The following is a 13278-nucleotide window of genomic DNA, read 5'->3' on the forward strand; positions in this document are numbered from 1 at the left end:
TCGCCGGCAAAATGACTTCAGTAAAGTCAGCCAAGTTGTTAGCCCTGAAACTAGAGTCAGAATCATAGCTAAAGAAGTGTTCGAGGCGTCGCTATGGCGCAAAGCGAAGCGCATCAGTGTGTCGAGGCACATAGATCTGAGCAGTCGAATAAACTGCAAAAAGAAATCGTACAAACGTTCGCGCGGAAAAGTGCACCAAGGCAGCAAACCGAGATTAAAGTGAGCGCTGCCCGGGAAGCGAAAAATTAAGGAGCGGGACAAGTGTGAATCTTGCCGCCAGCACAGAGAGAGCAAGACGCGCAAAGGCACGTGCTCTCATGCGGGCTCTCGCTTTCCGCTGCATTCACGGGAGAAACCGAGCTCCCACAGAAAGCGGCACGCGCGCGCAAGGAAAACGCGAGTACGGCTCAAAGAGCGAAAGATTGTACGAGGCCGCAGTGACAGGGGCAAGAAAATTGGCAAGAAACCGTCTAAGCGCTCGGCCAAGCACGGTTATCGCGATGGAAAGCCGCGTGTCCGGATAACTCTATGCGGTAGGCGTGAAATCAAAAGGCCGTGTAGAGGCGAACCACACATCGAGCGGAAAGGCAAACGGGTGCGCGAGAAAGTCAAGACTCGTGCAAGGTCTGACTTGCCCCCACGAACAGAGACAAAGAAAGAACGGTCCCATCGGAAGCATTGCGCACTCACTATGGGACGTCGCGACTGGCGCGCGAAGCGCAAAGAAAGGGACAAGTTGCCAGTCTATGAAAACGAATCGCTCTCGTACTGTAGCTCCCGTAGAAACTGGAAAGACAAGTACAGAAGAAAGAAAAGCGCGTCTACCGCGAAAGAGGCAGAGACATTAGCTACCGCGGTAGAAGATAGAGAAAGAAAAGCGCGTCTACCGTGAAAGAGGCAGAGACGTTAGCTACCACGGTAGAAGAGAGAGAGAGAGAAAAGCGCAGCACAGCGAAAGAGGCAGAGTCATTAGTTTCCGCTGTAGCAGGTGTCGTTTACCGTCCGTTAGAAGCGAGGAAAACGCGAACGTAGACGCACTAAGCCGTGTGTTCTAAGCAAGACTGCCTTCGCCTCCTCGTGACCTGCATTTTGCCTCTTCGCGAACAGCTGTTAAGTTCGCTCGCAGATCGGGGAAAAATTGATATCCTCATTTGTGGCCTCAGCCGATTGTTTTCCTGGCCGAGTGATCTCAAGTGAGCAAATTTACTTTGCATTCATTTCATTCCGTGTGTGACATGTGTTTGACACTTTGAGTTTATTATTTTAAGAGTTCTGGTATCCCACATGTGTCTCTTGTTGAAGAGGGAGCGAAAAGGGGACAGAACTATTGCTAGCGGAGTTTTGTGACCTTTAAGTCTGGCGTATTGACGGGTGACGGAGGGCACTTGCTCGTGTTGGGTGTTGCCTGTTGTCGGTCGGTTCTTGGCAACATGCAGAACGATCAACGACCGATGCTGAGAAGCAAGCTCTTCTGAAGGACCGAGCGTAGCTGATCCAGTCACCTGGGCGACAAAGCTGCGAAGCAGTGATCCTGTCCTGACGAGCGGGACCCGTTCTCGGAAAGGAGCCTGGAGCTACCTGCGGCTGAACACCGGACGAGAACTTGGAGGAGCCTGGCGTACGAGCGCGCCCCGCATCCGAGCCACGCGGAAGTAGCTCGTCTTCGTGGCGCATTGTCTGGCGGCGGTGGTGCTGTAGTGCCGGCGCCCACATTTCCCTGGCGGGCCTGTCTAAACCAGCGCTGCGCGCCCGCCGGCGCTCAAACCAGGTCCAGACTCTCTCGGACATGTCGCGACGTGCAGCGTGACTCATCCCGCCACCGCGGCGCCGACACGGACCCTACCTCCTCCCCTCCTCTCCGTCGGTGCGAACTCCTCCGACGCTCGCTGGCTCTCGACCATTGGTCTAATTTGAACGGTGGCCAGTGCCGTGACCTGATTGGAGGATTTGAACGGCTGGCTGCCGTAACCGTCACCAGCGGCTTTAAAAGCGGAGCCTCGCAGAACCCGCGCAGCAGACGGGCAGCAGGAGAGCCGTCACGCCGGAGCTACGCTCGCCGCCGGGGCCGCCCTTCTTCTTTGTGCTAGCCCGTGGTGCTCTTGATCCTTTTATCATGTAAAAGCCCTTGTACATACTGTACATAAAAGTCATTTGACTCACCGTCGCCTCGACCGTTTCCTGGCTCGGACTCCCAGTCCCAACAGTGGTGGCAGTGGTGGGATGCCAAAATCCCAACAGCGGTGAGTGGGCATCGCAGTTGTCAAAGGTCTGCTGTTTTCGTGGCGAGCTTTGTGACGGCCTGGTTCCAGTTGCGTTCTGAGGGTCCGTTCCTGTCAAAGAAAAAGCCTAGCATGCGCGTCTCTCTAACCACGGGTACCTCAGGGAGGTTTGGCGGGGTCTCATCGCGTAGTGCCATGATGGTACTTTTGCGCTTGTTGAGCCGCGCTTCGCTAGCCGCGCCATACTGCTCAGCTATCTCCAGCGCCCGCGCTGCTGATGCTGCGTCCGGGACGACGATAGTGATATCGTCTGCATATCCAAACACGGGCACTGCAGGGGGACCCACTGGCAGGACAGTGCGCTTAATGCACGTGTCAGCTACGAGGCGTTGTAGGAGGGGTTCAATATTCAATGTTTTTTTCTGGTCACGAAACTCCTGCCAAAGTTTCATATAGGGACAGCGCGCGCCGCTAGTGGCGCGGCTGTCGGCGAGGGGGCACGAGTCGCCGCGCGAGCCCTGCTCGCAGCGGCTGTTTTCCGGCCAACAGGCTCATATTCGCTGGGTATTGTGCTTTCTGGGGATCGGTATTTGGGCTTAGGATGGACGCTACTTTACTGGTTATCACCTGAAAGCTTGGCTGCAACATCGAGACACTAAAAACCCTGTGCGATCAACGACGGCCGCTGTAAACCTTGTTAACAGCTGTTTTCTGGCAAACGACTAACGCGCTTATTATGCGAAGCATACTAAAATAGCCCAACCCAGCTCCTCGAGCGCGGCGGTGTCGTTATCATTGACCTTTCGTGACCTCCATGTCATACCACGTGATGCGTGACGTCACAGCAGATGAAAAACGGGGGCCCAACTCGCGCCGTCGCGCGAGGCGTCGTGACCAAGGATGACCACGTGGTGCGTGACGTCACAGCAGATGAGAAACGGGGGCCCAGCTCGCGCCGTCGCGCGAGGCGTCGCGACCAAGGAGGACCACGTGATGCGTGACGTAACGGCATAGGAGAAACGGGGCCCCAGCTCGCGCCGTCGCGCCAGGCGTCGCGACCAATGTGTTTCCTGCTTCTGCCGCTAGGTGCGCTGTAGTGAACACGTGATGCTGGAAGGGGGTGCGCCTGCCTCTGCTAGGCGTACACGGGATAGAGATGCCTCCTGGAGACAGGGCTGCTCGTTGTAATGAGAAGCAAAAGTTGCGGCGTGCTACAGAGACTGATGAAGAGCGTGAAGAACGTCTAGCCAAGCGGCGTGCACGATATGCAACTCGGCGACAATATGCTTCGCATCTGACTAGGCTTAACCTCAGCTAAGCCTCAGCCATTTTTTTTCTCTCGTTGCTTTTTACAAAAAAGCGATTTTTGTACATTGGTCCAGCTTTCGTATTCATTTTTTACCGCAACTTGCCTACAACGTCATTCTGGAAGATCTAGCGTAGCGATCAGTAACATATCTTTGTGTCTGGGTTGCGCCTGTCTCGGCGGAGTCCTCACTTTCATCTAAGTGCACAAGGCTGCTTAAGGCTGGCGTTTACCTTGTGAGAAATACTGCAATCTCAATAATGCTGAAAACAAGACGTTATGGCGGTATTTTAAGAATTTGAGTGCGCGCTACAAAAGCGATCACATGACGAATGCGCCGGTAGTTTGTGGTGTTCTCAATTTTTTTTTTAATGACACTTTCCGAGGTGGCAAAGCCAGCTGCTGAAGACTCTTGCTACATAAGCCATTTATTTACACTTTGTCATGTGACTACGGAGGCGCTGACGAGTGCAAGGATATTGTGAATTTTTGTTGTTCATTGCTCATGTGGTGGCTTCGCGCTACCAAAATAAGAGACAAGCTGTGAGCGGCCACGCAATAAACCGAAAATAAGCATTGATAGAAATCACGGAGAAACATGTACAAAAACAAAAAGCGCTAGCGGTTTAACGCGGTTAAACCGAGCAGACGTGCGAACGCATGTGTTTAGCCTGTTTGGATCACGGTTTTGCTTTGCTGGGTCGTTGGCACGTCTGGCGACGATATTAGACTGAAGTTAAGCTCTGATCGAGGTTAAGCTGGTCTGATGTGTTCGTTCCGAAGGTGGACATTGATGAAGACGACGGTGTACAATGCGCGCAGCGCGCGAGAGTGTGTTGCAGTTAAGTTTTTTCCTGTTTGGGTCTGCACGAAATCCTGGCCAATCACCCACCGTGGGTACGTGCCATCGTTTTTGAGGCAACAACAACAGCAACACAAGGCGTGATCGGCTGCTGCGATACCACAGTGCTGTCATGCATTGGCCAGCGAAGCTGATCCGTTCGCGTCGCCGGGGGTTCGAAATTTCCAGTCGCGGAAATATTTATTTTATTTTTGCACCCTTAAATTCAGGGAGGCCACAAGATTCTTGGTTAGTTTTGACCCCGTGAAATAGTGCTTTCGCACCAAAAGCCATAAGCACATTGCAGAGTAGAGCTGTCTGAAATGCAACATCGTCACAGCTTCGTGCTCAAGTACACTGGTTGGCCTTCGAATATCCGTGGGACAACGCCGGGCCTGAATGTTCTCGCTTTGCGGCGACACTACTTCTGCGTTGATCACAAACTCGTGAGGCCGAATTAAATCCGCGACACAAAATGCCTCTCGCAGACATGGACATGCTTGGAGTCGAAGCTAAATCCACCGCTTTTTTGTCGGGGTATCGCCTGCTTTCATATTTCACGCTGGTCGGCGTAGCTCGGCAGAGAGAACAGCGAGGCCTTTTCCTTCGTACCTCCGTAGCCGGAGCGGCAACCCGTCACGCAGCAAGTATTCGACATCGCAGGCTTGCACGTCACGTGCACTATACTTATTTTGCAAACGAAGGCAAAGTGAAAAGAGAAAATAGTTGCTGCCACACCGCCGGCTGCAGGAAAGGGTTGTTATCACTTTTGTTCGTGACGCGAGAAGCGACCAGACTAATCTCGATTGATCGCAGCCATGAAAGGCTGCATCTAGGTTTTTCTAGATTACTGTAGATGATCTTGTCCTGTTATCTGGAAGTTTCCTTGCCGCCTTTAAATTGAGCGATGCCGCGAGCGGCGGACATTCGTAGTTCGACGACCGACGAGCAAGTTTGTTGCTTACGCCGCCGCCGAGTGATTCTGTTCTTTTGCGGGCGCAAGTCATCCCAAATAAAGAGCTTCGTTTCCAAGACTAGTTGGTGTCTTCCTGACCACTGGACTGCCGTCACTAAAACGTGACATCTGGTGGAGGTGCTGGGTAGCCTTCCAGGTACCGGACAACCCCTGCCAGTCGTGACGCCAGCCCTTTGAGTTATTCGCCTGAAGACCTGACTCCAGTCTACCACGCAGCCTCTGGAGCCTCCAGCCATGACTTACGCCGCAGCAGTGCGCCGTCCTGTACCTCGACGACGGGACCCAAGCCCGTATCGCCCTTAACCAGCTGCGCTGGAGCGCCGCTCTCTCGGCCCAACTCGCCCGCCCTACGAGCGTCGTACACGGCCGAGGAAATGCCTCGAGTGGAGAACACCCGACCAGCGCCGCCCACAATGCTTCCACTGCGGAGAAGCCGGTCACATTCTCCGGTACTGCCCATACAGGAGAATGGGCATCCGAGGGTTCCCTTACGACGCCTCACGACCCCGACCCGGCCAGCGACCAGCCGAAATCGAGGATTTTTTGCGTCGGGAAGGATACTCATCGCCGAGCCGCCTATCGCGTTCTCCGTCGCCATCGTCACCGCGCTAAGTATCTCCTAGCCGAGGCTACGCAGTGCGTGGACGCTTCCCCATCCCCCGAAGGTTAAACTGAATAAAGCAGCCTCTGGAGGTGAGGTTGCTTCTGAGCGCAAGAACTAAGATCCTCCATCGACGAAAACAGAAGACCATGCCCCCTACGACGACGACGAACCCTACAACAACGACGAACCCTACGACAACGACGTCCCCTAAAAGACGACGACCCCTTCGAAGACGACGATCCCTACGACGACGACGATCCCTACGACGACGACGATCCCTACGACGACGACGACTACTACGACAACAAATACGACGACAAATACGACGACAAAAACTACGACAACACCGACGACGACGACACGGCCAGACTTGAAGCTTTTACCGCTGCCCTTACACCTTATTAGGAACGCTAAAGGACTCTAAGTTCTCGAAGCATTCTCCGTGTTTATTTTCATTTTAAAGCATCGAGACGATGCTTCTTTGGAAGGGGGGTAATGCCACGTATCATTGTACAGTTTGTTCGTTCACGCTCAAGGCTGCAGGAAAGGGTTGTTATCACTTTTGTTCGTGACGCGAGAAGCGACCAGACTAATCTCGATTGATCGCAGCCATGAAAGGCTGCATCTAGGTTTTTCTAGATTACTGTAGATGATCTTGTCCTGTTATCTGGAAGTTTCCTTGCCGCCTTTAAATTGAGCGATGCCGCGAGCGGCGGACATTCGTAGTTCGACGACCGACGAGCAAGTTTGTTGCTTACGCCGCCGCCGAGTGATTCTGTTCTTTTGCGGGCGCAAGTCATCCCAAATAAAGAGCTTCGTTTCCAAGACTAGTTGGTGTCTTCCTGACCACTGGACTGCCGTCACTAAAACGTGACAATATGAAGCTCGCCCATAGCGTTACGGAGAAGTTTCATGACCATACAAGCATTGAAGGACTATGCTAGAACGAAGCGGAGAGAGCGGACAGCCCTGTCTGACACCACGCGCTACTGGAAACCACCCAGAGATGCGGCCCTGAACGATTACTGCCGCGCGCGGCGCCGCGTACAGAATTCGCACCATTTGGATGAATCCTTCCCCTAAGCGTGCATGCTCTAGCTGTTTGAGCAAGTAGCCATGGTTGAGGCGGTCGAACGCTTTCTCCTGATCAAGGGAGAGCAGTAGGCCCCCCAGGTCACGAGACCTCAACCACGTTAACAAGTCTTTCAACGCCAGTCCGTGCAGCTCTACCGAACGCCCTGGGACGCAACAGGCCTGCTGTGGTCCCACGATGGTAGAGAGAGCTGGCGTAACCCGCAACGAGAGGCACTTGGTGAGCAGCTTATAATTGCTGTTTAACAGCGTTATAGGCCGCCATGCTCTCAGATCAGTCGACTTGCTGCTATCATTGCACAACAGGGTGATCAGCCCTTCGTTCATACTCTCCGTGAGCACACCTTGCTCCACCAGTTGGTTGAGAAGGTTCGTAAAAGGCCGCTTCAGGAGAGGCCAGAACTTCTTGTAAAAGGCTGGCGGAAGTCCGTCCGTGCCCGGGCTGCGATTCGGCTTCATTAGTTGTAGCGCCGCGTAAAGCTCGTCCTCAGATATCCAGGTCTCGTCTACTGCGGGCTCCTCGCACGGGCCTTCTAGAGGGAACTCATCCGAAGCACAGGGCTCGGCTGTGTATAAATCCTCATAGAAGCACCGCGCGGCGTTTAGCACCCCATCCCCGTCGGTTGTCAGAGCGCCTGTGACGGGGTCAGCTACCGCGGTGAGCGTGTCGCTCTTTGTCGAGAGTCGGCGGCGCAACAAGTGTCGAGCACACCATGCTTTCTCGCTCCCATCGCTCGGCCCGCGCAGTTGCACGTAGCCTGTCCCAACGGCGGTTAAGCAAGTGATGTTGCTCCTTGCGTAGCGCCGTCAGGGTTGGAGCAATGCTCGGTCCCTGCGAGAAGGGGGCGGATAGCGCGATAATACTATCAGACACTATTCGGATTTCCTCCCGTTCCTCTCGCGCTAACTTAACGCTCCACTCTTGAAAAGTCTCCTTAACGCGTTGCTTCATCTCGTCCCAAGATTGCGCTGACATCGATGGGGTGACGTGCTGTTTAATCGCACGTGCGACATCTTGGGCTACGCGGTCGTCTTCTAAGATTCTGACATTCAGCCTCCAGCACCCCTTGGCTCGCGGTGCAATGTCTGGGGCACACAGACGGGTGACAAGCAACCTGTGTTCGCTTAGGGCGGTTGGAAAAACCCATGCGGATTGCAGGCTGCTCGAGAGGCTCGGCGAGACGTATGCCCTGTCGATACGGCTCTCACTACCGCGGCCCGTCCAGGTCATGCCTGCACGACCTGGCTGCAGCGCGCGCCAGCAGTCTGTCAAGTCCAACTCGCCCACAAGGTCACGCAGTGCCCGTGCGCCAGGGGGCTCGCACACCTTGCGCAGAGACCTGCCGCGCCGTGAGCGGCGATCGGTAGGAGACAAAACACAATTAAAATCGCCAAGGAGTATGAGTCGCGCAGGGCCCACCAGCTTATCATCTAGCCCCTCGAAGAACTGAAGTTGGCCGCGACGGTTAGGTGCGTAGATGTTACACACGCGCATGCCGTTGTTCAAATCAACTGAAATGAAGCGGCCTTCAGTGTCTCGGTCATGGCGCAACACCTTGAGTCCGATGTCGCGAAGGAAAACAAGAGCGACCCCCCCCCCCCCCCCCGATCCCCTTGTCCCAAAGCTCCAGTACGATTTCGTGCCGAACGACGTGTCGAAGTTAGCCACTTGCGCCTGCCTGTGGACATACGTCTCTTGCAAGGCTAACAAGTCGATGCGCTTGCTTCGCGCCATGTGCACGACTTCCGCCTGTTTAGCTGCCCTCGCGAGGCCGCGACAATTCAGCGTGCCTAGTACAAGGGAGAAAGCCGTGGTGGTGGGGGGGCGAGCGGGAGGGATGCGGGGGGGGGGGGGGGGGGGGACGGGCAGTCAGTTAGTCAAACGTCGAAAGGGGTTCCCCCTCCGCGACAGGCGAGTCTGCAGTTGATTCATAACTATTGTCTGAAACCAACTCACAGGCACATGCCTTGCCCTGGCAATACTGGCAGGGGGTTGACACACCTGTCTCGTCATCGCTGTCAGCTTCGCTTTCGCTAGAACTAGCGTGGCGTGGCGGGTTCTTAAGAAAGGCGCGCTTTGTAAGGGGCCCCCCTGCTGAAGAACTTGAGCTGGCTTCCTGGCCGCTGTTCTTGGTCTGCTTCTTTGTCTTCTTCCTGGGACTTCGCTTGCGTTTCGGGCGGCCGTTGGTGACGTCCATGCCTTGTTCTGCGTTGGTCTGGTCCTGGGTGGTTGGAACCACTTCCACTGGACCTGCAGGCTGAGCTGAGGTCTCCAGGGACGCGGATCCGCTTGCTTCTGGTTCCGCCGGGGGCTGCTCCACGCTGGGGACGGTCTCGGCAGCCGCGTTAGCCGTCGAGGTGCCTTCTTCTGTGGTTGCTTCGGCCGCCTGGCTCACGGTGGGCAGAGGTTGCTCCCAGGCCACTGGCGGCTGTCCTTCCTCTTCTTCTCCGCCCACAATTGACGCAAAGGTGCGCTTCTTGCAGGCCCGCACGTCGTGGTCTTCGCCGCACTTCGGACACGCGGCGTCGCAGGTCTCGTGCCCGTAGGCCCCACACCTAACACACTGCGGAGTTTCGCAGCTTACCCCCATGTGGCCCTCAAAGCCACACTTCCGACAGACGCGAACAACGCCCTCGTACTCGCATTGTACGGTGGCGTCGATCACCTCAAGGAAGTTGGGGACGGCCCTCTTCATCTCGATTAAAGGTGCACTGAAGAGGATTCTGAACTTGTCTTTTTGCCGCGGGAACTCGATCTACACGTTCCTAGCATTCTTAGAAACTGCAACTTATTGCCCTGTATGGCCGATTTCCCTAATTAAATCGAATTAACGTCCGGCTCCCGCCCTTTTTTTTGAATTCTGCCTCGTACGATGGGCGGAGTCGACCAACGCGTGAAGTTCCTTTCAGCCAGCTCCGTGGAGGCTTTGCTTTCGCTTTATTTTGTTTTTTAGGTTTCCATGAATAAATAGTTTCATTCGCAAATAATATAGCCGCAAAATCAGCCCGCGGAAAGAAACAAAACGCGCGGACTATTTGCTACTACGGACTACTACGTATTACTCCGCCGATGGCAGAGCGGCAAGCCGCCACGCGACTGGGTGAAAGGCACTCCACGCGTACGAACAGCTAGAGCTCTTTTAATGACATAAAACGTAATCTGTGTTTTAGTTCTATTAAACAACCTGTTTTCTTTTTTTTACCAGTTGTACCCGTGCTTGTTTACGCAGTGCGACAATGTGTGGGAAGCGATGATGCGATCGCACGCTTGAGAAACACGACAGCCGGGTTGTTGACATCGAGCAGGACCGGCGCTTCTCGCTTCTTGTCCCGGCTTCCTCCGACGTGACCAGTACTTTATTACAAACTACTTCATGCAGAAGTATGTTTGGCGACCATTCGCTTTAAGTGAAACGGCCTAACTTCTTATCCACAAGCTAGCGCCGGCGACGACTGTTGCTGGCCGTAAAGCCCGACTCGGCAGCCTGGGTCACATCGGCGTTTGCCGTTCATCGTATACATGGCTTGCACTGACGTCGTAGCTAGGAACCCTGGGATACTGTTCCGCCATGTTGGTGCAGTCGCAGCAGCCGTGGTAGCCGTGGTAGTCGCGTGTACAGTGTTCTGCCAACGGCGTCGCGATGGTTATCTGCGCTGTTGTTGGGTGCTCCAACCGCACTTGTTGGGCGAAGTCAACAAACACCAACTTTTTTCGTCTCCCAAAGATCATCGAGCATCAGGGGGACCGTACGAAAGCCTTGTGCGCGAAGCGACGGGATGTGTGGCTGGCTCGGTTAAAACGCGCTGATCTCAACACCGAAAGGACGGGTATACGTGTTTGCGGCGCCCACTTCGTAAAAGGTAAGCCCGTCGCATATGCACAATGTTTATTCAGATGCATGACGTGCAAGCAAGGCGGAACATCTCATTTTAAACAAATTTCTCATGCATTTGTAGGCAGACCATCAAAACTGTGGGAGGAGACGGACCCGGACTGGGCTCCTACGCTTTTGCTCGGCTACAGCGCAAAACATGGCGATCCCGGACGCCACGCTCGCGCGGCAAGACGACGGACCCAGATACGTGTGGCTCAAGCTGTGCTTCAGGCTGAGGCATCAGGTACAATGGAGGCAACGAATCCGGACGTCGTTGCCGCTTCTCCGTCGTCCTCGCCGCGAGCGGAGCCCGACGTCGGTGAAGAAGACTGCGAAACAGGTGAGCGTCTTTTTTATTTTGTGCGTTTGAGGCCGGTTGCGGCGAAACAAAAAAGAAATTGGCGAGGGGAGGAGGGACTGAGTTTTTTTTTTTCATTCAGGTGGGGCACCCCAGATGTCACCCTCTTGTTTCTTTGCCAGCCTCCTGTTCCCCCTGCCCTACTACAATGCTTCCCAGCACCCCACTCCATATCTCAAGTTAATTTTTTTTTTTGCAGCACATGATAAACTACAGAACGAAATTCATTTTGTTGCAGGGATTGCAGTCCAGACTGACCTTAAAATGAGCGACATCGAAGCATTGGAGACGGAATGTGTGGCACTCAATGAGCGTCTTTACACTTCAAGGAATGAAAGCAAGCTGCTGGAGTTGACTGAAGATGGCCTCAGATGTAGCGACGCTAAGGTTGTCTTCTACACTGGCATGGCGAATTTCACAATTCTCTATGCACTGTTTAATTTTCTTGAGAGGTTTGTGTCACACAATGCAAATAACTGTTTGGTGAAATTCCAGGAGTTCCTGCTATTCATGATGAAGCTGAAACTGAATTCACCAATCACTGACCTCGCCTTTAGGTTTAATGTGTCGGATGCCACAGTGTCACGTATCTTTGACAAATGGCTGCATTCTGCCTACTCTCGTCTAAAGTCACAAATATTGTGGCCGCAACGAAGTGCTCTGCACCGGACCATGCCACAAGCATTTTATGATTCCTTTGGGGAAAATGTTGCAGTCATAATCGACTGCTTTGAAATAAAGATAGAGAGACCATCTTCGTATTTGCCAAGAAGTGAGACATGGTCTCAGTATAAAGGCAGCAATACGGCAAAATATTTAATTGGCATTGCACCACAAGGCATTGTCAACTTCATCTCTGAAGGCTGGGGAGGGCGGTGTAGTGACAGGCACATTACTGAGCACTGTGGACTTCTAGATAATTTACTTCCAGGTGATGTAGTGCTTGCAGACCGAGGGTTCAATGTGTCCGAAAGTGTCGGGTTTTACTGTGCTAAACTTCATGTACCAGCATTCACAAAGGGAAAGAAGCAACTGTCCGCAGCAGACGTTCTGACCACGAGGAAGCTAGCTAATGTGAGAATCCACGTTGAGAGAGTTATCGGGCTTATCAGAAATAAGTATGTTATTCTGAAGGCCACGCTGCCTATTGACTATGTTGTTTGCAGACCTGGAGATAATTTGACACCTCTCGACAAGATTGTTACCGTTTGCTGTGCACTTTCCAACCTATGTCCTTCAATAGTAGCATCACTAAAACAGTGCGATGAAGACCAGGTGCCTTTCTTGGCTGGGGAATGATAATGGAAGTTATAGGTTTCAGACCCACCAAGAAACTTTTTTTTTAGAAGTAATTTCACCTCAGGGGGTGGATTAAAATAAGTGTGCTGCATTAGCTTTTCATCGTCATCATCAACCTGACTATGCCCACTGTAGGGCAAAGTCCTCTCCGATGTCTCTCCAATTATCCCTGTCCTTCGCCAGCGTGCACCCACCAAACCTTCCGACGCCCCCTGCTGCCCTTGCGTTCTCTTGGAATCGACTCCATTACCCTTAAGGACCAGCGGTTATCTTGCCTTCGCAGTACATGCCCTGCCCAAGCCCACTTCTTCCTCTTGATTTTGACTAGGATGTCATTAACCCACATTTGTTCCCTCACCTACTCCGTCTACTTCCGATCTCTTAGCGTTACACCTATCATTTTTCTTTCTATGGCTCGCTGCGTTGTCCTTAGCTTAAGCTGAACCTGCTTTGTTAGCCTCCACGTTTTTCTGTCCCATAGGTGAGTACCGGTAAGATACAGCTGTTGTACGCTTTTCTCTTGAGGGATATTGGTAAACTGCCATTGATCTGAGAGAACCTGCTATTTGTGCTCCACCTCATTCTGACCCTTCTAGTTACTTACCTCTCATGATCCGGATCAGCAGTCACTACCTGCCTTGAGTAGACATATTCTCTTACTACTTCCAGCACCTTGCCACCAAATGTGAACTGCTGTTCCCTTGCTAG

General features: G+C 53.4%; 2 protein-coding genes across 3 annotated transcripts in view; one reads left to right on the top strand and one right to left on the bottom strand.

Annotated features, from left to right (window-relative positions):
* Positions 1-13278, bottom strand: part of LOC149351117 (uncharacterized) — a 66067-nt gene that overhangs the window by 48579 nt on the left and 4210 nt on the right. The window lies entirely within an intron of this gene.
* Positions 10611-12678, top strand: LOC149351118 (uncharacterized). The gene is made up of 3 exons (XM_089576970.1): positions 10611-10899; positions 10996-11253; positions 11510-12678. The coding sequence occupies exons 1-3, from the start codon at positions 10680-10682 to the stop codon at positions 12568-12570; spliced, it is 1539 nt and encodes a 512-aa protein (XP_089433096.1). The 5' UTR covers positions 10611-10679; the 3' UTR covers positions 12571-12678.

Source organism: Amblyomma mixtum, chromosome 3 (assembly GCF_055824585.1).
Source record: "Amblyomma mixtum isolate Tamu chromosome 3, ASM5582458v1, whole genome shotgun sequence".
NCBI classification, from domain to species: Eukaryota; Metazoa; Arthropoda; class Arachnida; order Ixodida; family Ixodidae; genus Amblyomma; species Amblyomma mixtum.